This window comes from Chiloscyllium plagiosum, unplaced genomic scaffold (genome assembly GCF_037043375.1).
Source record: "Chiloscyllium plagiosum isolate Xiang-an unplaced genomic scaffold, Cpla_swu_hap1 HiC_scaffold_39, whole genome shotgun sequence".
NCBI lineage: Eukaryota > Metazoa > Chordata > Chondrichthyes > Orectolobiformes > Hemiscylliidae > Chiloscyllium > Chiloscyllium plagiosum.
The window spans coordinates 23,934,593-23,951,104 of NW_028270177.1; the positions used below are offsets into that span (position 1 = coordinate 23,934,593).

At 40.6% G+C, this 16,512-nt stretch overlaps 1 protein-coding gene across 2 annotated transcripts in view; it reads left to right on the forward strand.

Annotated features, from left to right (window-relative positions):
• The first annotated feature begins 131 nt into the window (after positions 1-131).
• The window catches only part of nedd4a (NEDD4 E3 ubiquitin protein ligase a), a 152,773-nt gene continuing 136,392 nt past the window's right edge, over positions 132-16,512 (forward strand). For both annotated transcript variants that reach the window (XM_043677486.2, XM_043677487.2), the window contains exons 1-2: positions 132-418; positions 896-969. In XM_043677486.2, the coding sequence (XP_043533421.1) occupies positions 371-418; positions 896-969 (122 nt within the window). In that variant the 5' untranslated portion in view covers positions 132-370. The remainder of the gene's footprint in view (positions 419-895; positions 970-16,512) is intronic.

Below are 16,512 nucleotides of genomic sequence, written 5' to 3' on the forward strand. Positions count from 1 at the left end.
TTCCTTTGATGTTGCTATCACTGAAGTAACCAAATGTGTGCGCCATGTGATGTGCGCGAGCCTGTTTGAGTGGCTGCTTTTTGACACTGATGTCACTGTGTTTCCTCTCAGCACCAGGGCTCCCCCCCGGGAGAGCTCCACTCAGGAAGTTTTCCTCAGAACGGAACTGAAGCCTGTGGCGTGGATGTACTAGTGAAATTCCAGATTTGTTCCCCCATCCCCATTATCTCTCTCTCTCTCTCTCTCTGAGTGGGAGGAAACAGCGAGTTTTGCGCAATCACCACTCTAGCAGCGGGACGCATCTGCAGACGAGCTAACCTTTTAAAAGCCATCGAGTGTTTCTCAACGCCCAGAAACACTCCCCTCACTCATGGCGATGGCATCGCTCCCTGAAGTGCGTGGACTGCCCACAGAGGAGGTAAGTTCGTCGCGACCGTGTGTGTATTTTCTTTTACATGGAGGAACAGATAATCTCTGCAATTGGTTTCTGGACGTGGCGGCCACGTTCGGAAAAGTGCCCTCCACCGTCCTGTCCCTTCCCTCAAATTCAGGAGCTTTTCCCCGTGCCCTAGTTGCGGATGTTTGGGGGGGGGGGGAATCACTGATGCTAAAAGAGGGGCCGAATCTGGGGGGGTGGGGGAAATCACTGATGCTAAAAGGGGGGCCGAATCAGGGGAGGGGGCATTCGCGACCCGTGCCCCTGCTGCATGATGACTTCCGCGGGGAGAGAGAGCACTCTCGTCTCCTTCCAGAACTTAGGCCTTAACATCGGCAACCGCTTCCCAGATTCCTGACACTTCAGGTTCCGAGGCAGCTGAGCCCCTTGCATATATTTGTCCAGTCAGACCTCGCTAAGAGCTCCGTGTTTTCACCCTGTATGTTCGTGATTTTGCAGGAAGGTTGTCGGATTCTGCGAGTGAAAATTATCGCTGGAATCGGCCTCGCGAAGAAAGATATCTTGGGAGCCAGGTAGGTTCGGGGATTGCCTGTGGGAACGGGACTGGAGCCTAATCCTCTTGGTGACCTGGTCAAAACACCATAAACTCCTGCGGCCCCGTGTTTCTGACGGGAGAATTGCAACCAGTGGTGGGCGGGGACGGGCGGGCGGACAGACAGCAGTTCATCAAGGAGTAGAACAAGTTAACAGGAGCTTTAAAATTTAAAAAAAATATCCCGAGGTTTGAATTTACTCAGCATCCCTCCCCCCACTGGGCAACGCTGAGATTTTTTGGGAAATGCATAATTCAATCCTGTAATTATCTATGCTTTCTCTTTTATTGACTTATTTCACAATTGTGTTACAGTAAACCTCATTAACGTCACTGCACTGATACTGGATGACTAATTTATGTCATGTGAATCTGAGGCATTTGAAAATTTAAATAATGTGGGTGGGCAAGTAAATACTGCCAGGTATGTTCTATGTGTCATCCTCAGATACCAGCTATCTAACATTGAATCAGGAAGTATCAAATACTCTTGAGAAATCTTGGTGACATGTCAGAAGGTAATATCTTGACTGTTCCTGTTGCCTTTAACATGTAAAGGCTATCTTCAGGATATCTTGCCCTCACCCTTTACCCCTGCCCATGGACTGAAGAGATTATTTGCCTAATCATGATTCTCTGTCATTGAATTTTGTCATCGTGGATGTCGCATTCTTAATCAAGCTTTAAAATCTTTACTGGTTTGTGTGTCCGCTTTGGAGCCTGAGTTTTGAAATGTGGCCCAGTTATCAGATATCTGATGATTTTTTTCCCAATTGGTTATTGGTATGAACAACCATTTAACAGGTGTTGTGCCTTTAATACAAGAAGTGAACCTGAGTTAACTTCTTCGAGAGGCGCTTGTCATTATTCTACCAGTTCTGATCGTTCACGATCTAGCTGTGTCTCTCTCCATAAGCATTGCCAGAAAATAAAGACAATTTAATTCACCTACCATTATGATAATGTACAATGATAGTGGAGTTGTATTATTATAACAATTATTCTCTCAATTACCTTGTAAAATACCTCCAAGGATGAGGAAAGCATTGGAAGGCATTGGGCTAAAGTCACTTGTTCCTCCGAGGAAAGCTGCACTTGACATATGTTATGGCTAAAATTGTACATTTTCTGAAAAAAATCCTACATCATTTTGTCTTTCAATGCTTACACCCACTCCCTAGGGAATATTATTCAATTTTTTAGCCACTGGTTCACTCAGGTAATACTTAAGCAGGTTACATTTTTATTTATCCCTATTTAAGTGCAGGTCATGTGCTCATCACTTCTCTTAGTTCCTTGATTGTCACCATACTGTTAATCTGCTTATCTGATGTTAAATAGTGAGTGAAGAATGAAGAACAACTTCTTTCAGTAAGCCCATAGTCACACATAATTGTCCTTCCTGGAACTCAACATGCAGCCTTGACATTCTGTTGAACCTTGAGCTGAACATTTGGTTCACAGCTCATCACCAACACAGCTTATACTTTATTATTGTGCCACAGGAACACCTCCAAAACAATTTGTTTCTACCTTGGTTACTTGCTTGCATCTGCTCTTGCCTCAGCATGTTAATTGCAAAAATTAATTTGTTGTCTTTATATTCAAACACACCAATTCTTTTTCCTTTGACTTTCTGGTCTGCAGGATCTGAAATTGTCATCCTTGATATGTTCTCCCTCACGCTCAGCTCTCATCCTCACTTACCAACATTGCATTCTTGCACTCCCTTATATTGTATTTAAATATGAATTTCCCCTGTACCGGTGCTTTCATGCTCCTCCCATTTTATATATGCACCTGCTTTTCCCATAAATTTCATTCTTTAGCCTGGTATGGCTTTATATTGTATCTAGTGGTAGAGCCTTCAGTTACCCTGACCTTTCAGGAATTCCATCTTAAATTTTCATTATTTAACAAAGTATTCAATTTATCTTGGTCCTAGCTTCCTATTTTGTCCCATTTGTCCTGCTGATTTTTTTGAGTCATACAGCACAGAAACAGACCCTTCAGTCCAACATATTATGCCAAATATAATCCCAAACTAAACTGCTGCTCCTGGCCCATATCCTTTCAAATATTTCCTATATATGTACTTATCCAAATGTACTTTGAACATTGTAATTATACCCACCTCGGCTACTTCCTTGGAAGGTCATACCATCACAAACCACTGTATAAAACATTTGCCCCTCAATTTTTAAATCTCTCTCCTCGCACCTTAAAAATGTGGCCTATTGTCTTGAAATCCTTCATCCTAGGAAAAAGACAACTACCCTATCCATACCCCTCATGATTTTATAAACTTCTATAAGGCCATCTCTCAGTCTCCTACACTCCAGTGAAATAAATCCCAGCCTATCCGGCCTGACTTTATAACTCAAGTCTTATATATCTAGCAACATCCAATAAATCCCTTCTGAACCATCTATAGCTTAATATCCTTCCTATAACTAGGCAACCAGAACTAGACACAGTATTCCAGAGAGGCCTCATCAATGTCTAGTACAGTCTCAATGTGACGCTTCAAATCTTATACTCAAAGGACTGAGCAATGAAGGCAAGCATGCTAAAGGCCTTTTTAACGTCCCTGTCTATATGTGATGCAAACCTCAAAGCATTATGTACCTGAACCCCTAGGTTCCTCTGTTCTACAGCACTATTCAGGGCCAGACCATTAATTGTATAAGCTTTATTGTACCAAAATGCAATACCTTACATTTATCCAGATTGAACTCCATCTGCCATTTTTCAGCTCATTGATTCACTTGATCAAGATCTCCTTTGTTATCATTGAAAACCCTCTTCACTGTCTACTATGCCACCAATTTTAGTGTTGTCCCCAAACTTACTAACCATGCCTTTTATATTCTCATCCAAATCTTTATATAAATGACAAACAAGAGAGGATCCAGAACTGATTCCTGGGGAATACTGCTGGTGACACACCTCCAGTCAGAAAAACAGCCCTCCCTTACCACTCTTTCTCCTGCCATTAAGCCAATTATGTATCCAATTGGCAAGCTCACCCTGAATCCCATGTGACCTAACTTCACTAATTAATCTACCACTGCTTTTGAAAAATCAATCTTTTTAATGTTGTCTAGACAATCAGAAAGTTATGTCTTTTCTGTACTGTTGGATGTCTTTACAGTTTGCTGTTGATAACCCATGAGCCTGCTAACATTTCCAAGAGTTATCAAAATCTTTTGGCATTATTGGCTCTTGTGGTGAGTGTATTGTCTGTTGTACCTGAAACCATCAGCATATCCATTGTAAATCCAGGTAAATATACATAAGTAACAGATTGATAAGGACCAACTGTCACATCTAACGTGCAAATGTCTTTGTACTCCATACGTACTCATACAGGAATACAACCCACTTGAAAAGTCTTGGCATGTAAAAGGGGAAAGCCAGATTGTGAAAACAGACCAATTAAAAAGAGGAAAATTGATTCACAGCTCCCTTACGTGATGGGAGCTCATTCAGGAGACGTTTTAATGATCCTGATTTTATATTACAGGATACCTCTCTTGCAAAGGATGATCCCTGGTCCAGTCATAAATACACTGGCTCATGCTTGCTCTTTTGCTCTTGCCTCTCTTTAGCTCAAATTTAGCATTTATTTTACTACTGTCTTTAAAGATGATGACAGATATGATTGATATTATGCCTTGACTGTCATAAAGCATCTCGATACACTTCACATGAATGTTATCAACAAAATTTAGCACCGTTCAAGGGGATAATAGAGGACAGCTCTCCATAATCTTGGCCAATGAGGTAGGCTTTAAGGTGTGACCTAGCGAATGAGATGTAGAAATCAGGGGAGGATTAAGGAAAGAATTCCAGATTTGAAGGCTTAGGCACAGTAGGAATGGCCATCAGAGTGCTGAAAATTTGAGGATGCGCAAGAGGCTAGATTTTGGAAGTTTGTAGGTCTACCGAGATGGGGAAAATAACAAGTGCTTCAAAAGTAAATTTTGAATGAAAGCAGGAAAAACATTGTGGCTGCAGGGATAGGACATAATGGCCATGAACATCTTTTTTATCTCACTGGTACTTGCTGATCCATCTGTAGACTTGAGAGTGATCTTGCTGGTGTATAGATTTATTTATACGCCATTGTTTTTTCACTTTATTGATTTCCACAGTTCTGTTTTACACAAAAATTACCATTGTGGCAACTGCTGTCTTCATTTAATTTCTGGTGCACCCTGCTGTGGGGATGTATCAATCTAACTGTGGCTTGTGCTTTAAGTTCCTGGTGTTCAGTCAATTGTGCTACACTGTGCCTCAGTAATCTTTTGTTATCAGTATTTTGTAGGGGTGATGACACATTCAGTTTTCATTTTATTCTAGGGCTTGTGACTTCCTATTATGATTGTACTAATGCACGTTTTCTTCACCATTATGGGCGGCACAGTGGTTAGCACTGCTGCCTCACAGCGCCAGAGACCCGGGTTCAATTCCCACCTCAGGCGACACTCTGTGTGGAGTTTGCACATTCTCCCCGTATCTGCGTGGGTTTCCTCCGGGTGCTCCGGTTTCCTCCCACAATCCAAAAATGTGCAGGTTAGGTGAATTGGCCATGCTAAATTGCCTGTAGTGTTAGGTGAAGGGGTAAATGTAGGGGAATGGGTCTGGGTGGGTTGTGCTTTGGCAGGCCGGTGTGGACTTGTTGGGCCAAAGGGCCTCTTTCCACACTAAGTAATCTAATTTCTGCAGTTTATTAATTTAATGCAAAGATTAAGACTGAATGTTGGTTGCCTACAGTTTAGGGTAATCAGTCTTTGCCAAAAGCTTTCAACACCATGCAGCTCCTATCTCCCCAGGTATAAAGCCATAGAAGGTTGCCTAGTAATTTAGTGAATGTAACCTTATCACGAAGAATAGATTGAGTGACATTTGAATTGCTTGCAGATCAACACCTGTTGAGACAGAGGAATATGGATGGTAATAGCAGTACTTAGCAGTGAAGCAGTAATAACGTAGCAATGTGCAGAATCTCCTTCCCAGATTCTCATGTGGCGTCGCTTCCCATCATTCATATTACAGTTTCATTCGTGAAACTGACAAGTGCAAATTTAAAATATGATGGGAGACTCATAATTGTACTTCCAAATATTGATAATGAAATGCAAGCTATAGGAAGAAAGGAGGAACACATTCAATGTTTTGTGTTCTTTTGTTAAAACGTCTGTTGCCAATAATATTATCAGATGATGTTATTGTCTGACAACCCCATGCATTAATTCAAAACAAAAGTAATGATAGCCAAACAGACTGATCATTATGTACTGTCATAATATATTGATCACAATATCTGGATCTGCATGGCTCAAGTCCTAAAAGCAGGACATTTTAGAATCGCGCTTAAGGAAAGTGAAGAAAGGGAAGCAATTAATAGTTCACATGGAGAAACTTGAATTTGCCACAAAATTACAGCACTTACAAACTGTTCCCTCATCTAATCCATCAAAATTTGGAAATGTTTTTCACTCTGTTCGTGCAAATTGTTGACCAATATCATTATAGCACATTAGGTTTATCCTCAAGAATATTAACCGTAGAGTCATAGAGATGTACAGCTTGGAAACAGACCCTTCAGTCCAACTTGTCCATGCAGACCAGATATCCCAACCTAATCTAGTCCCATTTGCCAACACTTGGCCCATATCCATCTTAACCCTTCCTATTCATATACCCATCCAGTTGCCTTTTAAATGCTGTAATTTTAGCAGCCTCCACCACTTCCTCTGGTAGCTCATTCCATACTTGCACCACCCTCTGTGTGAAAAAGTTGCCCCTTACGTCCCTTTTTATGTCTAAACCTATACCCTCTAGTTCTGGACTCCCCCACCCTAGGGTAAAGACCTTATCTATTTCTCATATCCATGTCTCTCATGACTTTTATAAACCTCTATAAGGTCACCCCTCAACCTCAGACATTCCAGGGAAAACAGCCCCAGCCTATTCAGCCTATCCCTATAGCTCAAATCCTCCAACCCTGGCAATATGTTTGTAAATCTTTTCTGAACCCTTTCAAGTTTCACAACATCCTTCCTTATGATAGGAAGGAGACCAGAAATGTGCACAATATTCCAAAAATGGCCTAACCAATGTCCTGTATAGCAGCAACATCACCTCTCAACTCCTGTACTCATTGCTCTGATCAATAAAGAATAGCATACTAAATGCCGCCTTCACTATCCGATCTACCTGTGACTCTCAAGGAACTATGAACCTGCACTCCAAGGTCTCTTTATTCAGCAACACTCCCCAGGACCTTACCATTAAGTGTATGAGTCCTGCTCTGATTTGCTTCTCCAAAATGCAGCACCTCTCATTTATCAAATTTAAATTCCATCTGCCAGTACAGAGGATACTAATGTTTGAATTTGTGGTCAAATGTTGAACTGCAGCATGAATGAATAAGGGAGTTTTGTTCATGTAAATTATGGTGTTCAGTTTCCTGAGAGAGTCTGTCTATCAATAAATATGTGTTGGAGGAGCTGGTGTTAGACTGGGGTGGACAAAGTTGAAAATCGCACAACATCAGGTTATAGTCCAACAGGTTTATTTGAAAGTACAAGCTTTTGGAGTGCTGCTATTTCATCACGTAGTTAGTGGGACAGGATATAAAGGACACAGAATTTCTGAGTAAAAGATCAAAGTGTCATACAACTGTTCCGATGTATCAGACAAACCTAGATGGCTGTGAAGTCTTTAATCACCTCATAATCCACATTATAAGTGATTAAAGACTTAACAGCCATCTAGGTTTGTCTAATATATCATATCGGTTGTATGATATTTTACGTAGAAATTCTGTGTCCTATGTATCCTGCTCCACTAGCTACCTGATGAAGGAGCAGCGCTCTGAAACCTTATTAGTTTCAAATAAACCTGTTGGACAAAACCTGGTGTCGTGTGATTTTCAACTTTACCAATAAACAGTTTTGGGTCCAGTTGTGAAGTAGTTCAACAAGAGAATTATCTCTTCTCTTGATGATGAACCTTAAGATTTTCAGTCTTGATTTCAAATTCCTTCTTTGACTAAACTTTTTCCTTGTTTCCAAAATCTCCTCCAGCTTTATTTTATTACATGAACCCTTGTTTATCCAATGCAAGATGACGAGTCTTTCTCTGCTCAAATATTGACAGCAGTTCCTTGTGTCCCTGAAACCTGTTTAGCAAGTCTGCCCTCTCACCTGACTTTTGAGATATCTTAGAGTTCCTACGTATTGCTATTCAATAATGCAAAGTTATATTGTATTATAGTTTGAAAATCCATTGTTTGAGTTCTTAAATAATCAAAGCGTACTTCCGTAATGGCTGATTGGTAGATGCTGAGGTTCACACAAAGTCTGTGTTTGATCTTAAGGAGCTAGTAAACCTGAGTTAGTCCTGAAGCATTACATGAGCTTTCATCCCCTGAAACTGCTTTGTTTTTGAGTTACTGAGCAGACTGGAAGATGCTAAGGAAGGCATTGCTTTAAATTTACATGGATAAGTATGTTTTTGGAGCACAATACACTCATCATTGGAGGGTCTCTATTCAGGAGATAAATGGGTAGTGCAGCATCTGTGACTGAACAGATTTACAACTGGTCTGTAGAAGAAACTAACTCCATACTCTTAGCCTAGAATGAAAAAAGACAGTTTGAGTGTTAGATAGGTGCCTGTCATAGAGTCATACAGCATGGAAATAGACCCCTTGGTCCAATCAGTCCATGCCAACCATAATCCCAAACTCAGCTCGTCCCACCTGCCTGTGCCTGACCATATCTCTCAACCTTTCCTATTCATATATGTACTTAAGTGCCTTTTAACTATTCACTGTGCCCACATCCACCACTTGGTCAGGAAGTTCATTCCACACATGAACCACGCCCTGTGTTTAAAAAAAATTGCCCTTTTTTTAATCTCTCTACCCTCACCTGAAAAAAAATGCTCCCCAATCTTGAAATCCCACATCCTAAGGAAAAGACACCTAACATATTAAACCTGTCTATTCCCCTCGTGATTTTATAAACCTCTATAAGGTCATCTCTCAACCTCCTACCCTCCAGTGGAAAAAGTTCCAGCCTTTCCACCCTCCGTTCCCAGCAAAATCATGGTAAATCCTCTGAATCATCATTATCTTAATATCATTCCTAGAACTGGACTCCGTGCTCTCGAAGAGGCCTCACCAATGTCCTGTAAACCCAACCCCATGACTTCCCAACTCTTACATTCAAAGGTCTGAGCATTGAACAGGCAAGTGTGCTAAATGCCTTTTTTTTTAAACACCCTGTTTATATGTGACTCAAACCGCAAAGGATTATGTACCTGAACCCCTAGGTCCCTCTTTCTGCAACACTACCCAAGGTCCTACCATTAATTGTATGCCCTATCCCTGTTTGTTGTACCAAAATGCAATGCCTTGCATTTATCCAGATTGAACTCCATCTGCCATTTGTCAGCCCATTGACCCATTTGATCAAGATCCCTACGTAATCTTAGAAAACCTTCTTCACTATTTGCTTTGCCACCAATTTTGGTGTCATCCACAATTTTAGGAACCATGCCTTCTATTATCTCATATAAATCATTTATATAAATGACAAACAAAACATTGTAATTGTCTTCAGACTGATGTCAGCTGAAAATGGTGACAAACTAGGGCCGAGAGAATAAAAAGTGTGATATGTCAAATTATCCTCAACCACATAGGTCATTGTCCCTAGGCTTCAGTCTTTGGATTGAAGAACCAAAGCTGATTCTCTGGTCTTATGAGAAAAGTCGACATTTTTTTAATGGAGAATGTCTATTGTCTTTAAACTATCTATTGCACAATTTTGAGTGTGCCACGGTTGGGTATAAAACCAAGTTTGGAAGATTAATATCTGTTGTGGTTCTGTTCACCGAGCTGGAAGTTTTTGTTGCAAACGTTTCGTCCCCTGGCTAGGCGACATCATCAGTACTTGGGAGCCTCCTGCGAAGCGCTTCTTTGCTGTTTCCTCCGGTGTTTATAGTGGTCTGTCCCTGCCGCTACCGGTTGTCAGTTTCAGCTGTCCGCTGTAGTGGTTGGTATATTGGGTCCAGGTCGATGTGTTTGTTGATGGAGTTTGTGGATGAATGCCATGCCTCTAGGAATTCCCTGGCTGTTCTCTGTCTGGCTTGCCCTATGATCATCTACATAACACTACTATCATAGGGAATTCCTAGAGGCATGGCATTCATCCACAAACTCCATCAACAAACACATCGACCTGGACCCAATATACCAACCACTACAGCGGACAGCTGAAACTGACAACCGGAAGCGGCAGGGACAGACCACTATAAACACCGGAGGAAACAGCAAAGAAGCGCTTCGCAGGAGGCTCCCAAGCACTGATGATGTCGCCTAGCCAGGGGACGAAACGTTTGCAACAAAAACTTCCAGCTCGGCGAACAGAACCACAACAACGAGCACCCGAGCTACAAATCTTCGCACAAACTTTGAAAGATTAATATCTTTTATCAGTTAAGTGGGTAGATTATGGTGATGCAATAAAATCCTAAATATAGTACATTCTCAGTTCGTTTTTTGTTGCAAACAACATGTTGATGCTAGTATTTCTGAAGATGGTTATTTATTTAATTGCATTGTTGATAAATGTAAATTTGTTCCATTATCCATATTTCTTATTGTCTGTGTCAACCAAAGCTGTCTAATTGAATGCAATTACATGCAGATGAAATTTGTGCAAAGGGCTTATGTTCATATTGATTCATGGTCTCCTTATTTAGCTATGCATCAAAGCTTATTGCTGTTCAGATGAGATGAAACCCTCTCCCTTCTCTGCTTACTTGAGAGAAGACAAGATTATTCATATTTTGCCAACCACAGTAAAATTGAAATGGAGTTCTTGTTTTCCACTAAATATATTTTCAAGTGATGTGAATGGAGCACTCAATAGAGTACATACCTTCTGCCACTCACACCCTTCTTTGGTTAATGCCCTGTAACTACAAAGCTGAAAAAAATAATTCTTTTGAGAGCTTTAATTTCACTGGCCAAGTCACATCCAACTACCTGCTCTGAAAACTGATTACATTTTGACAGCAGTGACAAATTCCACCAAAGCAGCTGAGACAATTCACAACATTTTAGAACCACCTGCACCATTGAGAAAGGTCAGTTTGGTCTGTTTCTCAGTGTTAGTGGATGCTTTCATAATTTACATCACTCACATCTACCATTTTTTGTTCTAAAAACTAATCAGTTCTTCCTTGGGCCATACCTTGTCTACGTACCAAATTTTCATTGAAATTTGTATATTAGCTTTTGGGAGAATCTGTTGATCTGCGAATAACAGGGACAAAAATATTACTTCTACCACTGAAGGTGCGTGGATGTCACATTTCAGCCCTGTTTTGTTATATTGTTCACAGACCAAACTGGTCACCTTCCGTGGAAGAGGTAATTAGTCAAAATATCACAATGTGAGTAGGAGGGCACAGCATTTGACTGAGAATGACGATCACTCTGGGTGGGGAAAAGCACTTTCTGCTTTTTCAGGAACATTGATTAATTGGAAGCAAACCTACATTTCTTCTAAAAATCATTCTGCTCAAAACATCAATAAAAGTGAAGATTTTTGTTTAGAATTGTTCTACATTTCAGTCATGATGTGAAGGTGCTGGTGTTGGACTGGGGTGGACGAAGTTTTAAAAATCACACAACGCCAAGTTATAGCCCAACATGTTTATTTGGAAGTATGAGCTTTCGGAACACTGTTTCTCCATCAGGTAGCTAGTTGGGCAAGATCATGGGACAGAAATTCTGTCCTGTGATCCTGCCCCACTAGCTACTTGATGAAGGAACAGTGCTCCGAAAGCTCGTATTTCCAAATAAACCTGTTGCGCGGTGACCTAGTGTTGTGTGATTTTTAACTTTGCACTTTAGTCACTAAAGCGGCACGGTGGCACAGTGGTTAGCACTGCTGCCTCACAGCGCCGGAGACCCAGGTTCAATTCCCGCCTCAGGCGACTGACTGTGTGGAGTTTGCACATTCTCCCCATGTCTGCGTGGGTTTCCTCCGGGTGCTCCGGTTTCCTCCCACAGTCCAAAGATGTGCAGGTCAGGTGAATTGGCCATGCTAAATTGCCCGTAGTGGGAAGGGGTAAATGTAGGGGTATGGGTGGGTTGTGCTTCGGCGGGTCGGTGTGGACTTGTTGGGCCGAAGGGCCTGTTTCCACACTGTAATGTAATCTAATCTAATCTAAAATGCAGACAAATATTTATTCTGTCGTTTGATTAATTTCGTGTGCTTTAAACCTACCTAAAGCAATTGAAAGGTCACTGTGTTTATTTTCTCAAAATCTTAACAATAAAAAACAGAAACAGTTCTAAAGATTTTTTCTCTACTTTAAGTTAAAATAAAGAAAAACTGTCTTGATTCCATGGTGCCCCAGAATGGGGAGCTGCAGCCTTGCTAATCATTTGCAGAGATGTTTGGAATCTGACTCTACGTGCAGAACAAATGAACTTGTCATTTGGTGATGTGCTCACTCAGTTTAATAACACTATTTTTATTTGGAATGGAGAAAGAAATTGGGAATATTTTCTCTGTCAATCTATCAGGAGGCAAGATTGGCAGAGATAGGGAACTCACTAAGCAAATTAGTTCAAGAGCTAAAACAGAAGCAGTAAGTCAGTGGTTTATGGGAGAAGTGAGGAGCTGCTTGAATGTAAAATGGCAAGGTGATGATTGATTAATAGTTATAAATTTAGTTAATATTTCTCTGATGGAGAGCATGCCTGAGAAGTGTGGATGTGGGTTTGTTGGATCTTGGGAAGAATGTGTAGTGCTATAGGAAGCAGGTCGGGGAGTAGCACAAGGAAATTGATGAGGCCGTGTTGTTTCCTTCTGTCCTGTGACAGTTATGTGTGATTAGGTCATCATGGTTTGTGAAGCAGTTTATATTCACTGAACCAAAATTTTGATTCTAACCTTCCTTTGGGTTTCATTCTCACTCTAACTTTTCCATCAGTAAGCTCCAACTTGCCTTTATTTTTCTGACAACTAGAAAATATATATTCTAATCCATGTTTAATATACAGCACTGCACAGTTATTCCTCCCAATCCCCCAGTATTTAATGTCTTAATTGACCTTCAAATCTATTGGGAGCCATTCAAATAAAAACATCAACCACTTTTGAATTTTTAACCGTGTCTTTTTGCACCTGCCTTTTAATTTAGTCATGTCATTACTTGTAATCTTATACAAGGTGTTTCTTCAGCTTTACTTCTAACTCGTCATCCCCCTATTTTTCCAGACGCTTGCTAAATCGAACTGCTTTGTTCTGCCAGTTTTGGTTTCCCTTCCACTTAGTTCAGCATTGTGTTTTTCTTACATTAAATTGCAACCCAAATCACTCATTTAGAAACAATAACAGCAGGAAGTTAAGCCTCTTTATTTTCAGAATTCAGGATTAAGCATTTAGTTGGAAAGTATTGATTTTGACCGTTGATATTCAAAGCTTTGGAATGTTTCTTGACCCTAATGTGAAAATGTGTTGGCTATTATTCTTGTATCTATTATACAATCATGTGGACATGCATGTTGAGTCACAGAACAGGAATGCCACAATTAAACAATCCAAACAAAAATACCAAGAAAGGTTCTAACTACCAACTGCTTTTGATAACTTGGCCTCTTCCCAAAGGGAGGAGATGGAAATTTACAGGTATTTGCCAATTTGGGAAGTTTCTTGAGCAATGTTAATTAAACTTTAATTGATCTCTAGTGGTATCTGTTCAATCCTTGCAGAGAGTAGCTAAGCTGTAGCTTTACAGGAGCAGGTCAGCAATACTTCAATTAAATGTAACAAGCAAACATTACACACCTTAAGGGTTCTTGTGGCACAGTGTTAGTGTCTCTGCCTTCTGGGGCAGAAGGCCTGAGTTCAAGTCCCACCTGCTCTAGAGGTGTGTAATGACATCTTTGAACAGGTTGATTATAAAATACCTACATTGCAAATCTTGGGGTGCAATAGTAGTGGCTTTACCTCTGAGCTAGAAAATCTGGGTGCAGGACCCACATGCTCAAGAGATGTATCACAGCATGTGCGAGCATGTTGTATTAAATAACTGCACTACAGGTCTTGGGTCCACCCATGAGTAGTTCCACAAGAGATTTGCTGTATCAAAGTAACTTTGTTGATCCCTAAACTGTGCCTGGACTAGTATTGTTAACCTTAAATTGTCTTGTACCATTAATCTGCCCTTTTAATCTGTCTAGGTTTGCTATTTGCACCTGTAGAGCCAAACATTGACGACCTAATTGGTTTAGATGTTGGACACACCTCACCTTGTGAGGGTGTGGAGTTCAGGACAGATATTTTGCATTCTGTTCACCCAGTTAAAAAGGACTTGAATAGTACCTTTTATAAAGTCAAATTTGTTCTTTTCAAATACAAGTATGTTGAGCAGCGTAGAACTCAGCCTTGCAATTCTGATGCTGTCTCTTAGTGACTATTGAGAATTTTGACCAGCAGATGGAGGGACAGCAGTTGACATCGGCAGTACAGTGTCTGGATACTGAAAAAGACCACTGCTGCATTTGTAACTCAGCAAGTTGGGACATGTTTAGGGAATGCAGGTGTCTGCAGGAAAGGCAGGCTATTTGATAGAACAGGAGAGTGGTGCAGAAATCATAGCTTTTTTTTTGCTGGCTTCTTCTTACCCATTGTATTTCTGTCATTCTGGTTTGAAATAGTCATAAGAATAGCAGAAGGCGGTTAATCCAAAAAAGTTCTTCACTGTTTGAAAATTTGCAGAATGGCACTCCCTACAATCCTGTTCATTTGTTTACCACCTCTCCCACCCAGTGCACAAAATCTTGTTTAATCAGACACTGTACTCATACTGCCTTTAGTACATTAAGAATTTAACCTTTTTTTAAATCCTAGAATTTCAAATGTATAAAAAGATTTGGCCTTGAACATATTTAAAAGGAATGATAATATGTGGGATCATCCTTTTCAGCTGCACGCAGTTTTCAATGTAAAGCCTTTTCCCTTCCCTTCCCTTCCCTTTTGCATGCACCCATTAGCCTCAGGGTCTGGTTGTTGTGCAATTTTGACCCAATCCCTCCCACAGGAAGATGACACCTCAGTTGCCTGGAGCACATTCAACACTGATCATCTGTATGGGCAATACTGTCAAAATGATGTGGTACAAAATGAAACTGTTTCCTTTGCTCAATTCTGTTCCCCCCCCCGAAAAAAACACACACCAAATATAATGATAAAAGAATCTAGCTAGTTTATTATGAAAGGTCAGATATCCAAGATCTTGCTTATTGCTGGTCAGATTGAAAAGCAGTGTAGTGCTTCTGACCTATCTTCTTGTGGAGGCACAGGCCACCATCTATTTTCCACATTTTCACTTTATTACACAGTTGCACAATAACATGAGTGTTCTGAAATATCATTCCTTTATTGTGTCATTTTTGAAATCCTACATTGTGTGAAGGGGCTAAAAATTACTTGTGCTTATGTTACACTTAATAACATACATTTATTTGATAAAAACTAGACGATTTAATTCTGCAGTTGTCATGTCAGGCAATGATGATTTTAATTCCAACAATTTAACTTCGGGATACTGTTCCTCCTTAACGTTTCATTAACTTATTTTGATAATGGCTGTTAGAAGTTGCAATGTTCCTTGAATGCTTGACGTCAGACTGCCAAAGCAATTGCTTTCCTCTGAACTAACTGAGTAGAAGTCTCTTGAGGAGAGTTGAGACACTTTAGTAATTGTTCCCATAAAGAGGTCAAATATACCCACAGGTTCATGCAAGACCCTGTCTTGCGACCACTGGAATGGAGAATGCTGATTCAGGAAGGCACCGACAACTTTGCGAAATATTGGGAGCACGCAGAAACATAGTCTTTGAGGCAATTCACAAACCTCCAAACAGTCCATCTACCCAAACCTTCAGGCACGAGCTGCTCCACGTATGGTAGAGTCTGCAGATTGCACATTGGATACTTTTTGAAATGATTAATAAAGTACAATCAGAGTGGAAGCAAATAAGTTACAATTCCGAGGGACTGCCAAAGGAGGGAGGAGGAGGAGAAGGTGAGGTGTGCAGGCATAAATTTTGGCATTCTCATCCATTGTGTGCCAGCATCAGTGGCCTTTGAATGTGTACCTACAGCAAAAGCTTTAGATTAGAGGATTGGAAAACTCGTATAAGACAGAGTTGGAATAAAGGAGACATTCTCAGGATGCCAATCTGTAACTAGCGGAGTGCCGCAGGGATCAGTGCTGTGGTGATAATGTTTTGCAATCTAAAAATGATTTGGATAATGGAAATGAGTGTATTATCACCAAGTTTGCAGATGACACAAAATCAGTGGAAGGGTAAGTAATGGGGATGACAGAGTTTTCAGAGAGATATAAATGAGTAGGTGACTATTTTATTTATTCATGGGATGTGAGCATTGCTGGCTGGGCCAGCACTTATTACCCA